This window comes from Coregonus clupeaformis, chromosome 15 (genome assembly GCF_020615455.1).
Source record: "Coregonus clupeaformis isolate EN_2021a chromosome 15, ASM2061545v1, whole genome shotgun sequence".
Classification (NCBI taxonomy): domain Eukaryota; kingdom Metazoa; phylum Chordata; class Actinopteri; order Salmoniformes; family Salmonidae; genus Coregonus; species Coregonus clupeaformis.
Genome location: NC_059206.1, coordinates 57607572 through 57623388, shown reverse-complemented (window position 1 = coordinate 57623388; position 15817 = coordinate 57607572). Strand labels below are relative to the sequence as shown.

Genomic DNA, 15817 nt, shown 5'->3' with positions numbered 1-15817 from the left:
TATTTTAAGAAATTTGAGCACCCTTCGGGGTGCTGAATGGACAGCGTCAGGATCATGCAACTTAAAAAAGTTGATCCAACTTGTGGTGCTGAAGGATAGATGAAGGATAGCTCTGCCATTCGGCAAGTTCAGAAACAAACAACAATAATTTGCAGTATAGCCCTAATAGGCCTACGACTACATGGTATATAGCTATTTGTAGGCTATAGCCTAATGTAAACACAAATACAAATAGCTTAATATCATTGCACTGTTTGCGAGAAGAGCTTTAGTTGCGAGTAGGTATTTCATTGTATTGTGTAGCTTACACTACGCTGTATCATAAATAAACTTTGATTTGATTACCTTGAACACATGGTTACAATATATCCTATTACAAAATAAAATAAAACAGAGAGGTGAACTATCAATTCATAGAATTTATTTGCATAGATTAAACATGCACAGATTAAACAAACATCAAATCAATTGACCAAGTAGTGAACATAAATCATTACTCTGTTTTAAAACAGACATAAAATCCAACTTTTGATGTGGTGTATTCATGCATCTCAATAAACTATAACCATAATGTATTATTACCTTCAATTTGGCCCAATTCACATTTCAAATTGCCGACCCTGACATACCAAGCTAGAATGGGTCCTGCGTCTCAACCAATATAGGCTAAATACTTCCAGAGAGGGACAGGCTCCTTGGGCTTTGCTGTGGCTAATCTGGTTTGAGTTTCCTCAGCAGAACAGTGTCGCCGTAACCAAGTGGTCACATATTGTTCTGGGTTCCACTGCGCAAGAGGAGGTCCATGGAGTTTTATGAACATCAAGGCAGACACACAGTGAATTTGGATCTTAAATCTTGTTGGTGTGATGATAAGGTTCATGTGGCTAAACCCCCTCTCACATGCTGCCGAGCTGCAGGGAACAGTGCTTGACCTGGACTGAAATAGGTTCTGGTACTCATTTTGGGTGCCGGTACTGTTTATATTAGGTGCAGGAGCTCCACAATACTTTTGAGCTAGTAAGAGTCAAGAACTGGAGATGTGTACAGTGAAGCAGTGGTCTCAGCTCGCGTGTCACATGTTCTCCCCTACTGTGAACAAAGTCCCTAAAGCAATTGATAGTGGAGGCACACGGGAGGGAGAAGCGTTGGCACAGGATGCAAATGTCTTCTTCCCTGAATATCGGAGTGAGAGGCTTTGGCCAGCTCTCTCTCTCCAGGATGTTTGCCTGACGTATCAGGTGTGTGTAATCGGACTGCGCTGCAGTCTGGTCCACTGCAGATGTGCCTTTAAAGCTTGTGGTTGTGAACAGGCGGCTTCTCATGTTGTTTATAAGGCTGGACAGGAACTGATGGTGATTATTTTTCAACGTTCTCATTGGCCAAAGTGGTCAAGTCTCTGATGGTCCTCCGCAGTGCACACTTGCAGCTTCTTCATCATTCAGAGAGAAAACAGGGAATAAACTACCTACTTCTAGGCTGCTATACATAGGCTATTTATTTGGGTTGTCGTTCTATCGTTTTTCATGGAATTTTAGTGGTATTTATTTACTACATATTTACTATAACCCTGGAGATAGACCCAGTCAAATAATATCACAGTTGGTGTACTGTGTCGGGTTAACATATTGTAGCCATAGAAAGCTTTTATTTAGCAAGGTAAGCAATTGAGAACAATAATCAACCTGGTTGAGTGAGTGTGTGGGGTGTTTGGTTACGTTTGTCACTCACTGTGACGCCTGTGAGTCCAGGATCCCCAGGTGGGCCCTCCTTTCCCTTCATTCCGGTTTCACCCTTCTCGCTTTTGTCGCCCTCCTGCCCCATGTCACCCTTTTCACCCTAAGGAAACAGAACAGCATGGGCTCAACTGGGGAGCTCAATACAACGAAAAACCGAATGATCTGCAAAGAGAGCTGGTGAAACAAACCACCAGCAGGCAAAATGTGGCATGGAAAGTCATAATGATGTCATATTTCTGGGTGTAAACAGTTTTTCTGGTTGCAGAGTCATCAGATAACCAGGTAAAGAGGTATTTCCTCTTCATAATATTTTGGTTGTTATCTGTTCAGATATTTAATGATATAACCAGTTCAAAATGTTTTTGCCTGGACGTTTCAAAAGACGATAAACAACCTGACCATTACCTCACAAAAGACGTCAGAATAATGAGAGCACCATTGAAAATGAGACCATGGTCTCAATTGGGCTCCCCTGATTAAATACAAGTTAATACAAAATACAATAAATGGTCCACTACTTTTGACCAGAGCCCTAAGTAGTACACTAATTGAGATCTGTCTCAGGCCTTACCTTGGTTCCATCAGGACCAGCAGCACCGGCCTCTCCCTCAAGCCCTGGCTCTCCCTACACACAGAGCACAAGCAGTGAATGAGTTTCACATTTGATGGCTAACAAAACACAAAACGATCAAGTGAAATTCATTTTAAGAAGAGAATGACAGAAACACTGACCCGTTGTCCTATTAGTCCCTGCTCTCCGATGTTCCCAATGGCTCCGAGTGCTCCCTGACACACACACACACAGAATGTTGAAGGCAGGGTTTCCTTAACGTTACAGATATGTTCCTGCCCGTGTGTGTGTGTGTTTGTGTGTGTGTGTGTATGTATTTATGCATGTGTGCGTACGTGTGTGTGCATGGGTGTGCTGTAACAATAACTGCCTACATACAGTAACTGTCATTTGTCATTTACACAGACTCATCACAGAAACATAATTTGAGAGTGAAGTGAGAGACTGACTGATTATAATGGACAGACAACCATGTTACAGTGTTAGAATGAGGAAAGAGGGTGATAAGAGTATGCTGTGGTGAGTACTCTTGTGACTGACCTTCTCCCCTGGCTCGCCAGGCAGTCCTGGATCACTCACTTTGCCTGGAGGACCCTAAGAGACAGACAAAAAGAGTAAAGGAGAAGTAACCGAAAGTGCGCTGGTTCGAATACCCGAGCCGACAAGGTGAAAAATCAGTCAATGTGCCCTTGAGCAAGGCACTTACCCCTAATTGGCTCCAGGGACACCGTACTACTATGGCTGACCCTGTAAAACAACACATTTCACTGCACCTATCAGTATCAGTATCAGGGAACCACAGCGAGACGATCCAATTCCTGCTAATTAAGCCCTTAACTCCTCAGGTTCCCGTGGTATTGGGTTTCTCTTGGCTCCAGCAACACAACTCCTTTTTTGACTGGTCTACTGGTGCCATCATGGGCTGGATCCCGTTCTGCCACGCTCATTGCCTGAAGTCAGCGCAGCCTGCCCCGGGGCATCTTCCTGGGGGCTCGGAAGTTGCCTCGGACCTCTCCGATATTCCCGCGGAATACCAGGACCTCCGGGAGGTGTTCAGTAAGGCCCGGGCCACTTCGCTTCCACCGCTGCCGGGTTCATCCGTCCTTATGCCTCCCCCGCAGGCGCAGGGTTCTTCTTTGTGAAGAAGAATGACAAAACCCTGCGCCGGTGCATCGACTACCGTGGCCTCAACGACATCACGTTGAAGAACCACTACCCGCTACCACTCATCTCCTCGGCCTTCGAGCCGCTCCAGGGGGCCAACGTGTTCTCCAAGCTGGATCTACGGAATGCCTACCACCTGGTGCGGATACGGGAGGGGGACGAGTGGAAGACTGCCTTCAACAAGGCCAGCGGTCACTACGAGTATCTGGTCATGCCATTTGGCCTTACAAATGCTCCAGATGTGTTCCAGGCCCTGGTTAATGATGTTCTCCGCAACATGTTGAACCAGTTCTTCTTCGTCTACCTCGACGACATCCTCGTCAGACTGGTACTCCAACGCCTCCTGGAGAACCAGCTTTTTGTGAAAGCGGAGAAATGCGAATTCCATCGCTCCACCATACCCTTCCTGGGCTACATCTTCGCTGCAGGGAGTGTACAGATGGATCCCGTGAAGGTGAGAGCGGTGGTGGATTGGCACCAGCCTACGTCCAGAGTGCAGCTGCATCAATTCCTGGGATTCGACAACTTTTATCACCACTTTATCCGGGTTACAGCACCCTGGCTTCACCCCTGTCTGCACTCACCTCTCCCAAGGTTCTGTTCACATGGTCCTCAGCTGCTGACCGGGCATTCTGGGACCTCAAACACTGTTTCACCACTGCTCCCATCTTGGTTCATCGTGACTCGTCCCACCAGTTTGTGGTGGAGGCCGATGCTTCGGTTGTTTTAGTGGGGGCGGTCCTGTCCCAGCATTCTGCCCTGGACCTCAAGTTACATCCCTGCGCCTTCTTCTCCCATCGCCTCAACACCACAGAGAGGAATTACGATGTGGGGAATCGTGAGCTTCTCACGGTGAAGATGGCGTTGGAGGAGTGGAAGCACTGGCTGGAGGGGCGGAATATATTTTCATTGTGTGGACAGACAACAAGAACTTGGAATATCTCCGCACCGCCAAGCATCTCAATTCCAGGCAAGCTAGGTAGGCCTTGCTTTTCACCCGGTTCAACTTCTCCCTCTCATACTGACCGGGATCCAAGAATGTCAAGCCAGATGCGCTGTCAAGCTGCTATAGCCCCGCGGCTACACCCCCGGAATCCGAGACCATCCTTCCCACCTCGTGCTTGGCGACGGCACTCAGATGGGAAAGCAGGTCCGGGAGGTGCAACATTCCCAGCCGAACCCCGGGGGGTCCCAGATAACCAGATGTTTGTTCCTGACGCTGTTTGCTCCGCGGTCCTGGAGTGGGCCCACTCCTCCAGGCTTACCTGCCACCCGGGCTCCCATCGACCCTGGCCTTTGTGCGACAACGCTTTTGGTGGCCTACCATGGTTCCTGACATCTCCGCGTTCATCGCCACATGCACGATCTGTGCGCAGAACAAGACTCCTCGACAAGCTCCGGCTGGTCTCCTCCAACCTCTGCCTGTTCCTCACCGTCCCTGGTCTCACATATCCCTTGACTTTGTCACGGGTCTTCCCCCATCTGATGGCAACACCGCCATTCTGACAGTTGTAGACTGGTTTTCCAAAGCCGCCCACTTCATTCCTCTCCCCAAGCTACCCTTCGCCAAAGAGACAGCCCAGCTCATGGTGCAGCAAGTCTTCCGGAACCATGGACTCCCAGAAGACATGGTCTACGACCAGGGTCCTCAGTTCTCGTCCCGGTTCTGGAAGGCGTTCTGCACACTCATTGGGTCGTCAGCCAGCCTATCCTCCGGTTTCCACCCTCAGTCCAACGGCCAGTTGGAGCGAGCCAACCATGACCTGGAGACGACTTTGCGCTGCCTGGTCTCCGCCAACCCCACCATCTGGAGCCAGCAACTAGTGTGGGTTGAGTCCCGCAAACTTTCCCCCCGGTATTTAGCCCTTTCCCCATCTCCAAGATCATTAGCCCCTCTTCTGTTCATCTTCTGTTGCCCCGTACCCTCCGTATACATCCCACTTTTCATGTGTCTAGGATAAAACCCATGTCTCACAGCCCTTTGTCTCCTGTTTTCTTAATAGAACCCATTAAATTATAGTTTGTTGTCATTAGTTCCAGTATAATACAACAACATTAATTACAAACAATTTCGTTTATCGGAAACAACAGCTCTACTTTATATTAATTTCTATTTGATTCACCTGTAAGACAGCCTGTCCCTTTAAGAGTGACTGATGACGTCACAGCTAGCACAAGCTCGCAGTAATAAATAGCCTAACTCCCAAGTTAAGCTTGCAAAATGTGGTTGTGCAGAGAATCTCCAGTTTTCTAAAATTAATATTCTAACTGTTTTATCCTTTACTGTGTGTGAATGCAATAATTGTGAGTAGAGTCTTTGTTTCCGTATGTTTCCTGATGAAGTTGTCAATGTTTTAGTCATATTTTCATCATTGTACAGCATTTTATGCACTTTTTTATGCTAGCTAAGAAACTACTGTTAGCCAAATTGTGCCTGTCAGCTGACGAGCTAGCTAGCTAAGTTGTAGCCATTAGTATTCCATTTTTTAGTCACTGTATTGTTATAGCAGATGAGAAATGTTTCTTGCTTGTTATTGCTAAATAGAGTATATGTGCCTTATTCATTGGGAAGTCAACCCTGTTTTCATGATTTCTGGTAGATCATCAAAATAAATAAATCACATCACGTTTTTTTACTCATTCAGCAGTTTCCAGTAGAATACTATTGGAAATAATTGTTAAAATTTCAATTTACAGTGAGGGAAAAAAGTATTTGATCCCCTGCTGATTTTGTACGTTTGCCCACTGACAAAGACATGATCAGTCTATCATTTTAATGGTAGGTTTATTTGAACAGTGAGAGACAGAATAACATCAAAAAAATCCAGAAAAACGCATGTAAAAAATGTTATAAATTGATTTGCATTTTAATGAGGGAAATAAGTATTTGACCCCTCTGCAAAACATGACTTAGTACTTGGTGGCAAAAACCTTGTTGGCAATCACAGAGGTCAGACGTTTCTTGTAGTTGGCCACCAGGTTTGCACACATCTCAGGAGGGATTTTGTCCCACTCCTCTTTGCAGATCTTCTCCAAGTCATTAAAGTTTCGAGGCTGACGTTTGGCAACTCGAACCTTCAGCTCCCTCCACAGATTTTCTATGGGATTAAGGTCTGGAGACTGGCTAGGCCACTCCAGGACCTTAATGTGCCTCTTCTTGAGCCACTCCTTAGTTGCCTTGGCCGTGTGTTTTGAGTCATTGTCATGCTGGAATACCCATCCACGACCCATTTTCAATGCTCTGGCTGAGGGAAGGAGGTTCTCACCCAAGATTTGACAGTACATGGCGCCATCCATCGTCCCTTTGATGCGGTGAAGTTGTCCTGTCCCCTTAGCAGAAAAACACCCCCAAAGCATAATGTTTCCACCTCCATGTTTGACGGTGGGGATGGTGTTCTTGGGGTCATGGCAGCATTCCTCCAAACATGGCGAGTTGAGTTGATGCCAAAGAGCTCCATTTTGGTCTCATCTGACCACAACACTTTCACCCAGTTCTCCTCTGAATCATTCAGATGTTCATTGGCAAACTTCAGACGGCCCTGTAAATGTGCTTTTTTGAGCAGGGGGACCTTGCGGGCACTGCAGGATTTCAGTCCTTCACGGCGTAGTGTGTTACCAATTGTTTTCTTGGTGACTATGGTCCCAGCTGCCTTGAGATCATTGACAAGATCCTCCCGTGTAGTTCTGGGCTGATTCCTCACCGTTCTCATGATCATTGCAACTCCACGAGGTGAGATCTTGCATGGAGCCCCAGGCCGAGGGAGATTGACAGTTATTTTGTGTTTCTTCCATTTGGAAATAATCGCACCAACTGTTGTCACCTTCTCACCAAGCTGCTTGGCAATGGTCTGGTAGCCCATTCCAGCCTTGTGTAGGTCTACAATCTTGTCCCTGACATCCTTGGAGAGCTCTTTGGTCTTGGCCATGGTGGAGAGTTTGGAATCTGATTGATTGATTGCTTCTGTGGACAGGTGTCTTTTATACAGGTAACAAGCTGAGATTAGGAGCACTCCCTTTAAGAGTGTGCACCTAGTCTCAGCTCGTTACCTGTATAAAAGACACATGGGAGCCAGAAATCTTTCTGATTGAGAGGGGGTCAAATACTTATTTCCCTCATTAAAATGCGAATCAATTTTATAACATTTTTGACATGCGTTTTTCTGGATTTTTTTGTTGTTATTCTGTCTCTCACTGTTCAAATAAACCTACCATTAAAATTATAGACTGATCATTTATTTGTCAGTGAGTCAAATACTTATCTCCCTCATTAAAATGCAAATCAATTTATAAAATTTTTGACATGCGTTTTTCTAGATTTTGTTGTTGTTATTCTGTCTCTCACTGTTCAAATAAACCTAGCATTAAAATTATAGACTGATCATGTCTCTGTCAGTGGATAAACGTACAAAATCAGTAGGGGATCAAATACTTTTTTCCCTCACTGTATACTGTATACATGTACAGTTGAAGTCAGAAGTTTACATACACTTAGGTTGGAGTCATTAAAACAAATTTTTTAACCACTCCACAAATGTCTTGTTAACAAACTATAGTTTTGGCAAGTCGGTTAGGACATCTACTTTGTGCATGACACAAGTCATTTTTCCAACAATTGTTTACAGACAGATTATTTCACTTATAATTCACTGTATCACAATTCCAGTGGGTAAGAAGTTGACTGTGCCTTTAAACAGCTTGGAAAATTCCAGAAAATGATGTCATGGCTTTAGAAGCTTCTGATAGGCTAATTGACATAATTTGAGTCAATTAGAGGTGTACCTGTGGATGTATTTGAAGTCCTACCTTCAAACTCAGTGCCTCTTTGCTTGACATCATGGGAAAATCAAAAGAAATCAGCCAAGACCTCAGAAAATAAATTGTAGACCTCCACAAGTCTGGTTCATCCTTGGGAGCAATTTCCAAATGCCTGAAGGTACCACGTTCATCTGTACAAACAATAGTATGCAAGTATAAACACCATGGGATCACGCAGCCGTCATACCGCTCAGGAAGGAGACGCGTTCTGTCTCCTAGAGATGAACGTACTTTGGTGCGAAAAGTGCAAATCAATCCCAGAACAACAGCAAAGGACCTTCTGAAGATGCTGGAGGAAACAGGTACAAAAGTATCTATATCCACAGTAAAAACGAGTCCTATATCGAAATAACCTGAAAGGCCGCTCAGCAAGGAAGAAGCAACTGCTCCAAAACCGCCATAAAAAAGCCAGACTACGGTTTGCAACTGCACATGGGGACAAAGATCGTACTTTTTGGAGAAATGTCCTCTGGTCTGATGAAACAAAAATATAACTGTTTGGCCATAATGACCATCGTTATGTTTGGAGGAAAAACGGGGTGGCTTGCAAGCCGAAGAACACCATCCCAACCGTGAAGCACGGGGGTGGCAGCATCATGCTCTGGGGGTGCTTTGCTGCAGGAGGGACTGGTGCACTTCACAAAATAAATGGCATCATGAGGAAGGAAAAGTATGTGGATGTATTGAAGCAACATCTCAAGACATCAGTCAGGAAGTTAAAGCTTGGTCGCAAATGGGTCTTCCAAATGGACAATGACCCCAAGCATACTTCCAAAGTAGTGGCAAAATGGCTTAAGGACAACAAAGTCAAGGTATTGCAGTGGCCATCACAAAGCCCTGCCCTCAATCCTAGAGAACATTTGTGGGCAGAACTGAAAAAGTGTGTACGAGCAAGGAGGCCTACGAACCTGACTCAGTTACACAAGCTCTGTCAGGAGGAATGGGCCAAAATTCACCCAATTTATTGTGGGAAGCTTGTGGAAGGCTACCCGAAATGTTTGACCCAAGTCAAACAATTTAAAGGCAACGCTACCAAATACTAATTGAGTGTATGTACATTTCTGACTCACTGGGAATGTGATGACAGATATAAAAGATGAAATAAATCATTCTCTCTACTATTATTCTGACATTTCACATTCTTAAAATAAAGTGGTGATCCTAAATGACCTAAGGGAATTTTTACTAGGATTAAACGTCAGGAATTGTGAAAAACTGAGTTTAAATGTATTTGGCTAAGGTGTATGTAAACTTCCGACTTCAACTGTAGATATAGCCTCTTGTAAATTGTACATTCCCACTGTAATTTAGCCTATACTCCAGAGTTTAATGTTTTTTGTTCTATGTTTACTGTTCTGGTATTGTATATTCTGTGTATTCTGTTTGTACACTAAGCACCCCCACCCACCTTTGCCCTCAGAACAGCCTCAATTCGTTGGGGCATTGACTCTACAAGTTGTCGAAAGCATTCCGCAGGAATGCTGACCCATGTTGACTCCAATGCTTCCCACAGTTGTGTCAAGTTGGCTGGATGTCCTTTGGATGGTGGACCATCATACATGATACACACGGGAAACTGTTGAGTGTGAGAAACCCAACGGCATTGCAGTTCTTGACACAAATTGGTGTGCCTGGCACCTACTACCATACCCTGTTCAAAGGCACTTCAATCTATTTTCTTGCCCATTCACCTTCTGAATGGCACACATACACAATCCATGTCTCAATTTTGTCAAGGCTTATAAATCCTTCTTTAACCTGTCTCCTCCCCTTCATCTACACTGATTTAAGTGGATTTAACAAGTGAAATAAATAAGGGACTATAGCTTTCACCTGGATTCACCTGGTCAGTCAATGTCATGGAAAGAGTATATCAGTGTATATTGTCTGCTACTGGCAGCACCTTCTCACTAAGTCAAATTCCTGGTATGTGTAAATATACTTGGCGAATAAAGGTGATTCTGATTCTGATGTCCACCTGAATAATACCAGAGCCAGCCACTCTAATATTTACTGTTTTGAATGTGAGTCTGTTTCATAAGAACACCTTTTTATATACTGGCGTTGTTGAGTGGAACAAAGAACCACAGCAACTGAGAGCCATACCAACCATAACCTATTTTATCGACTTGGTGCTGGTATTCCCTGTATATATCCATGTTATTTTTAATCGTTATTGTTATTCATTATTCACTGTGAATTTATTCCTTGTGTCACTATTTCTGTCACTAACTCTGCATTGTTGGAAAAGGACCCGTAAGTAAGTATTTCACTGTTAGTCTACACCTGTTGTTTACGAAGCATGTGACAAATAAAATTTGATTTGATTTGTTTTAAAAAAGAATGTCAAGGCTTCCCGAGTGGCACAGCGGTCTAAGGCACTGCATCTTTGTAACTTCCTTGTTTTTGAAGGAACAATTTTTGCGTCCATTAAAGTAACATCAAATTGATCACAAATACAGTGCAGAGTTGCAAAGAAAAAGCCATATCTCAGACTGGCCAATAAAAATTAAAGATTAAGATGGGCAGTCTGAGATATGGATTTTTCTTTGCAACTCTGCCTAGGAGGTCAGCATCCCAGAGTCGCCTCTTCACTGTTGACGTTGAGACTGGTGTTTTGCGGGTACTATTTAATGAAGCTGCCAGTTGAGGACCTGTGAGGCACCTGTTTCTCAAACTAGACACTCTAATGTATATGTCCTCTTGCTCAGTTGTGCACCGGGGCCTCCCACTCCTCTTTCTATTCTGGTTAGAGGCAGTTTGCGCTGTTCTGTGAAGGGAGTAGTACACAGCATTTTACAAGATCTTCAGATTCTTGGCAATTTCTCGCATGGACTAGCCTTCATTTCTCAGAACAAGAATAGACTGACGAGTTTCAGAAGAAAGTTATTTGTTTCTGGCCATTTTGAGCCTGTAATCGAACCCACAATTGGTGATGTTCCAGATACTCAACTTGTCTCAAGAAGGCCAGTTTTATTGCTTTTTTAATCAGCACAACAGTTTTCAGCTGTGCTAACATAATTGCAAAAGGGTTTTCTAATGATCAATTAGCCTTTTAAAATGATAAACTTGGATTAACAACCACAACGTGCAATTGGAACACAGGACTGATGGTCGCCTATGTAGATATTCCATTAAAAATCTGCCGTTTCCAGCTACAATAGCCATTTACAACATTAACGATGTCTACACTGTATTTCTGATCAATTTGATGTTATTTTAATGGACAGAAAAATTGTTTTTCTTTGGAAAATGCCAAGCGTCACGTCTGGCGGAAACCTGGCACCATCCCTACAGTGAAGCATGTTGGTGGCAGCATCATGCTGTGGGGATGTTTTTCAGCTGCAGGGACTGGGAGACTAGCCAGGATTGAGGGAAAGATGAACGGAGCAAAGAACAGAGAGATCCTTGATGAAAACCTTCTCCAAAGCTCTCAGGAGCGCTCAACGACCCTAAGCACACAGCCAAGACAACGCAGGAGTGGCTTCGGGTCAAGTCTCTGAATGTCCTTGAGTGGCCCAGCCAGAGCCCGGACTTGAACCCGATCGAACATCTCTGGAGAGACCTGAAAAAAGCTGTGCAGCGATGCTCCCCATCCAACCTGACAGAGCTTGAGAGGATCTGCAGAGAAGAATGGGAGAAACTCCCCAAATACAGGTGTGCCAAGTTTGTAGCATCATACCCCAGAAGACTCGAGGCTGTAATCGCTGCCAAAGGTGCATCAACAAAGTACTGAGTAAAGGGTCTGAATACTTATGTAAATGTGATATTTCTGTTTTTTAAATTGTATTATTAGCAAAAATTTCTAAAAAACTGTTTTTGCTTTGTCATTATGGGGTATTGTGTGTAGATTGATGAGGAAAGAAAACAATTTAATCCATTTTAGAATAAGGCTGTAACCTAACAAAATGTGGAAAATGTCAAGGGGTGTGAATATTTTCCGAAGGCACAGTATGTACTGTGTATATATGTATTTTTTAAACTGACAAATAAATCTGTCAATCAATCAATTATTCATTACAGTGGGAGGAACAAACAGGTAGCTACACACACATCCTGATTTAACTAATGAGACCAGACGATGTGAGAGAGAGCAATAAAGTGTGTGAGCGTGTATGTGTGTGTGTACTGTATGTGTAAATTCTCACCTTTAGACCAATTTCTCCTAGTGGCCCCATTGCCCCCACTGGCCCAGGGGGTCCCTAGAAAATAGAGCAGAGACACAGTGGTGATGAGATTTGGTCATATAAGAGAAACCAATGCATTTTTGTGCTCAAACAACATGAGAACTATCTTTGTTCAACCATCCTAATCTCATGAGTTTACGTTCTGTTTCGCTACATGGATTCACGAGGGCTACGGTCAGGTCAGATTGATGGATCAGGTTACAAGAGAACAGGTGCTGGCCAAAAATGAGTAGGGGAGAGTGGGGTAAATTGAGCCATTTTTTACATTAAGCATCACTCCGTCAAGGGAAATATAGTATTCTTTCTAACAAAGATATCTACATATATTTCAGGATTTTGTGTATCCCTAGAAATAATCAGAATTCATGTAAACATTACCATTGTGAAAACATAGCTTGTCCAAAAATAGTGGTCTCTTGGCACAACTTACCCTGGGTATGGGTTAAGTTGAGCCGCGGGACAGGCTCAACTTGCCTGGGAAGAAAACACTTACATTTGCTCAACTTGCCATTGGCTCAGCCATTTGCTAAACTTACCCCAAGGCAAACATTTTGACTATATTATCCCACACACCTACAAGGATGTACTTTCATGCTAAGTTTAGGACCTCATATTGAAGCTTATAGAGACCCCAACTGATTTATAGAATAATCTTAAAATGATCTACTTTGGTTTAGATACAAGCATAATGAAACCTCCAACACAATAAATGCATTTGACTTGGTGAAAATCTTTTTTTTTTCCTAACTTGCTTACCACTTTTTCCATCTGGTTTCTTCCTTCACAGACTCCACGAAATTATGACCTCGTCATAAATATTTGGTCAAATGATAAATTGTGTGTATGGTTTCCTAGACACAAGGGTTAATGCACCTTACCCAAATCTTCCCTAACTATACTGCAAATGAATGTGAAACGTGACAATCTCTCCATATGTAAAAATATAACAAAATTCGGTCATAAAGGAGACAACATTATTTTATCACTCAATATACTGTACATGGACCACAGAGTCCCAGAGACACTCATGTGCTCAAATCTGACCCCAGATCTGCCAAACATACTATACTCCCTTCAGTCACTTCCTCTTTGTAATCGCTTTCTTTTAGTCATGATACTGTATTGGCAAAGGGATAGTTCGCTTTGTGAAGTTTAGCTTATTTTCACTTTGTCATCATTTCCTCCAAACAATTGTTTTTATTTGTTAGCTGATTATTGTATTTAGCAAGGTCCTGAATAATCTGGCTAGCAGCGAGAGAGGAAAAGAGAGAGAGAGAGAGAGAATCTGAACTAATGTACATTATGTTTATAGTAGTCAGTTTTGGGTGATTCTTCATGAAACTGTAACAAAAAAGGACAATGATGTTTTGGATTTTCACAAAATGTAAACCATAGAACGGTCCTTTGGAGTAAGGATGGTTGACATATATTTTACATTTGTATCTAAAAGCATAATTGTGAGATAATTAATCAAAGTTGGCATATTTCTGACATTTTGACCTTAACCAGGCTTCCTTTAAGACTACATAATGTTTCATCTGTAGGTGCTACAAAGCAAACATTGGTGTCATATGAAGCTTTATCGCTTGCTCTGTAATATGAGTAGTAGTTTGATTTGAATACAAATGTATGAATATTGAAAAATAAAACCATGCATTTTTTAAATATACTGTACCCTTTTTTAGTTGGCTAACTTTTCAATATATTGTAGCGATCCCACTTCTGACACCAATGTAATGAAACAGGCAGGGAGCGTGGCTCGAACCCACAACTTTCTGGCCCGAAGCCCAGCGTGCCACAAAAGCATGCTCAAGTGGCAGAGTCGATATCCGTGCTTATAACCCAGGCTCACTACAATGTTTTTGAACATAATATACTCTACTGGCATATCAAAGTTCCAGAATGGGATCACTGCTACTTTTAGAGTTATGATCCAATTTGTAAGCATTACCAACAGAGTGAATATGAAAATGGTTTGAAAATGGTCGCCCTCTGCTGGTAATTTGCAGGATGCGCAATGAGCTCTCTAAGCTCATCACTAAAATAAGGATCCTGGGACTAAACACCTCCCTCTGCAACTGGATCCTGGACTTCCTGACGGGCCGCCCCCAGGTGGTAGGGGTAGGTAACAACACATCTGCCACACTGATCCTCAACACGGAAGCCCCTCAGGGGTGCGTGCTCAGTCCCCTCCTGTACTCTCAGTTCACCCATGACTGCATGGCCAGGCACGACTCCAACACCATCATTAAGGTTGCCGACGACACAACAGTGGTAGGCCTGATCACCGACAACGATGAGACAGCCTATAGGGAGGAGGTAGGAGACCTGGCCGTGTGGTGCCAGGACAACAACCTCTCCCTCAACGTGACCAAGACAAAGGAGATGATTGTGGACCACAGGAAAAAAAAGAGGACTGAGCACGCCCCCATTCTCATCGACGGGGCTGTAGTGGAACAGGTTGAGAGCTTCAAGTTCCTTGGTGTCCACATCACCAACTAACTATCATGGTCCAAACACACCAAGACAGTCGTGAAGAGGGCACGACAAAGCCTATTCCCCCTCAGGAGACTGAAAATATTTGGCATGGGTCCTCAGATCCTCAAAAAATTCTACAGCTGCACCATCGAGAGCATCCTGACTGGTTGCATCACCGCCTGGTATGGCAACTGCTTGGCCTCCGACCGCAAGGCACTACAGAGGGTAGTGCGTACGGCCCAGTACATCACTGGGCCAAGCTTCCTGCCATCCAAGACCTCTATACCAGGCGGTGTCAGAGGAAGGCCCTCAAAATTGTCAAAGACTCCAGCCACCCTAGTCATAGACTGTTCTTTCTGCTACCGCACGGCAAGCGGTACCAGAGTGCCAAGTCTAGGTCCAAAATACTTCTCAACAGCTTCTACCCCCAAGCCATAAGACTCCTGAACAGCTAATCATGGCTACCCAGACTATTTGCACTGCCCCCCCCACCCCATCCTTTTTACGCTGCTGCTACTCTGTTAATTATTTATGCATAGTCACTTTAACTCTACCCACATGTACATATTACTTCAACTACCTCAACTAGCCGGTGCCCCCGCACATTGACTCCGCACCGGTACCCCCCTGTATATATAGCCTCCCTACTGTTATTTTATTTTACTTCTGTTATTTTTTCTCAACACTTTTTTTGTTGTTGTTTTATTTTTACTTTTTTGTTAAAAATAAATGCACTGTTGGTTAAGGGCTGTAAGTAAGCATTTCACTGTAATGTCTGCACCTGTTGTATTCGGCGCATGTGACCAATAAAATTTGATTTGATTTGATTTGACGCAAGTAAAAGGGCTGTGATTGGTTACATTGCC

At 43.7% G+C, this 15817-nt stretch overlaps 1 protein-coding gene across 2 annotated transcripts in view; it reads right to left on the bottom strand.

The window, feature by feature from the left end:
• LOC121582745 (collagen alpha-1(XXVII) chain A-like) overlaps positions 1–15817 on the bottom strand; it is a 388342-nt gene that overhangs the window by 117827 nt on the left and 254698 nt on the right. For both annotated transcript variants that reach the window (XM_041898821.2, XM_041898822.2), the window contains exons 33-37: positions 12435–12488; positions 2848–2901; positions 2469–2522; positions 2308–2361; positions 1729–1836 (exon numbers count right to left, since the gene is read on the bottom strand). In XM_041898821.2, the coding sequence (XP_041754755.1) occupies positions 1729–1836; positions 2308–2361; positions 2469–2522; positions 2848–2901; positions 12435–12488 (324 nt within the window). The remainder of the gene's footprint in view (positions 1–1728; positions 1837–2307; positions 2362–2468; positions 2523–2847; positions 2902–12434; positions 12489–15817) is intronic.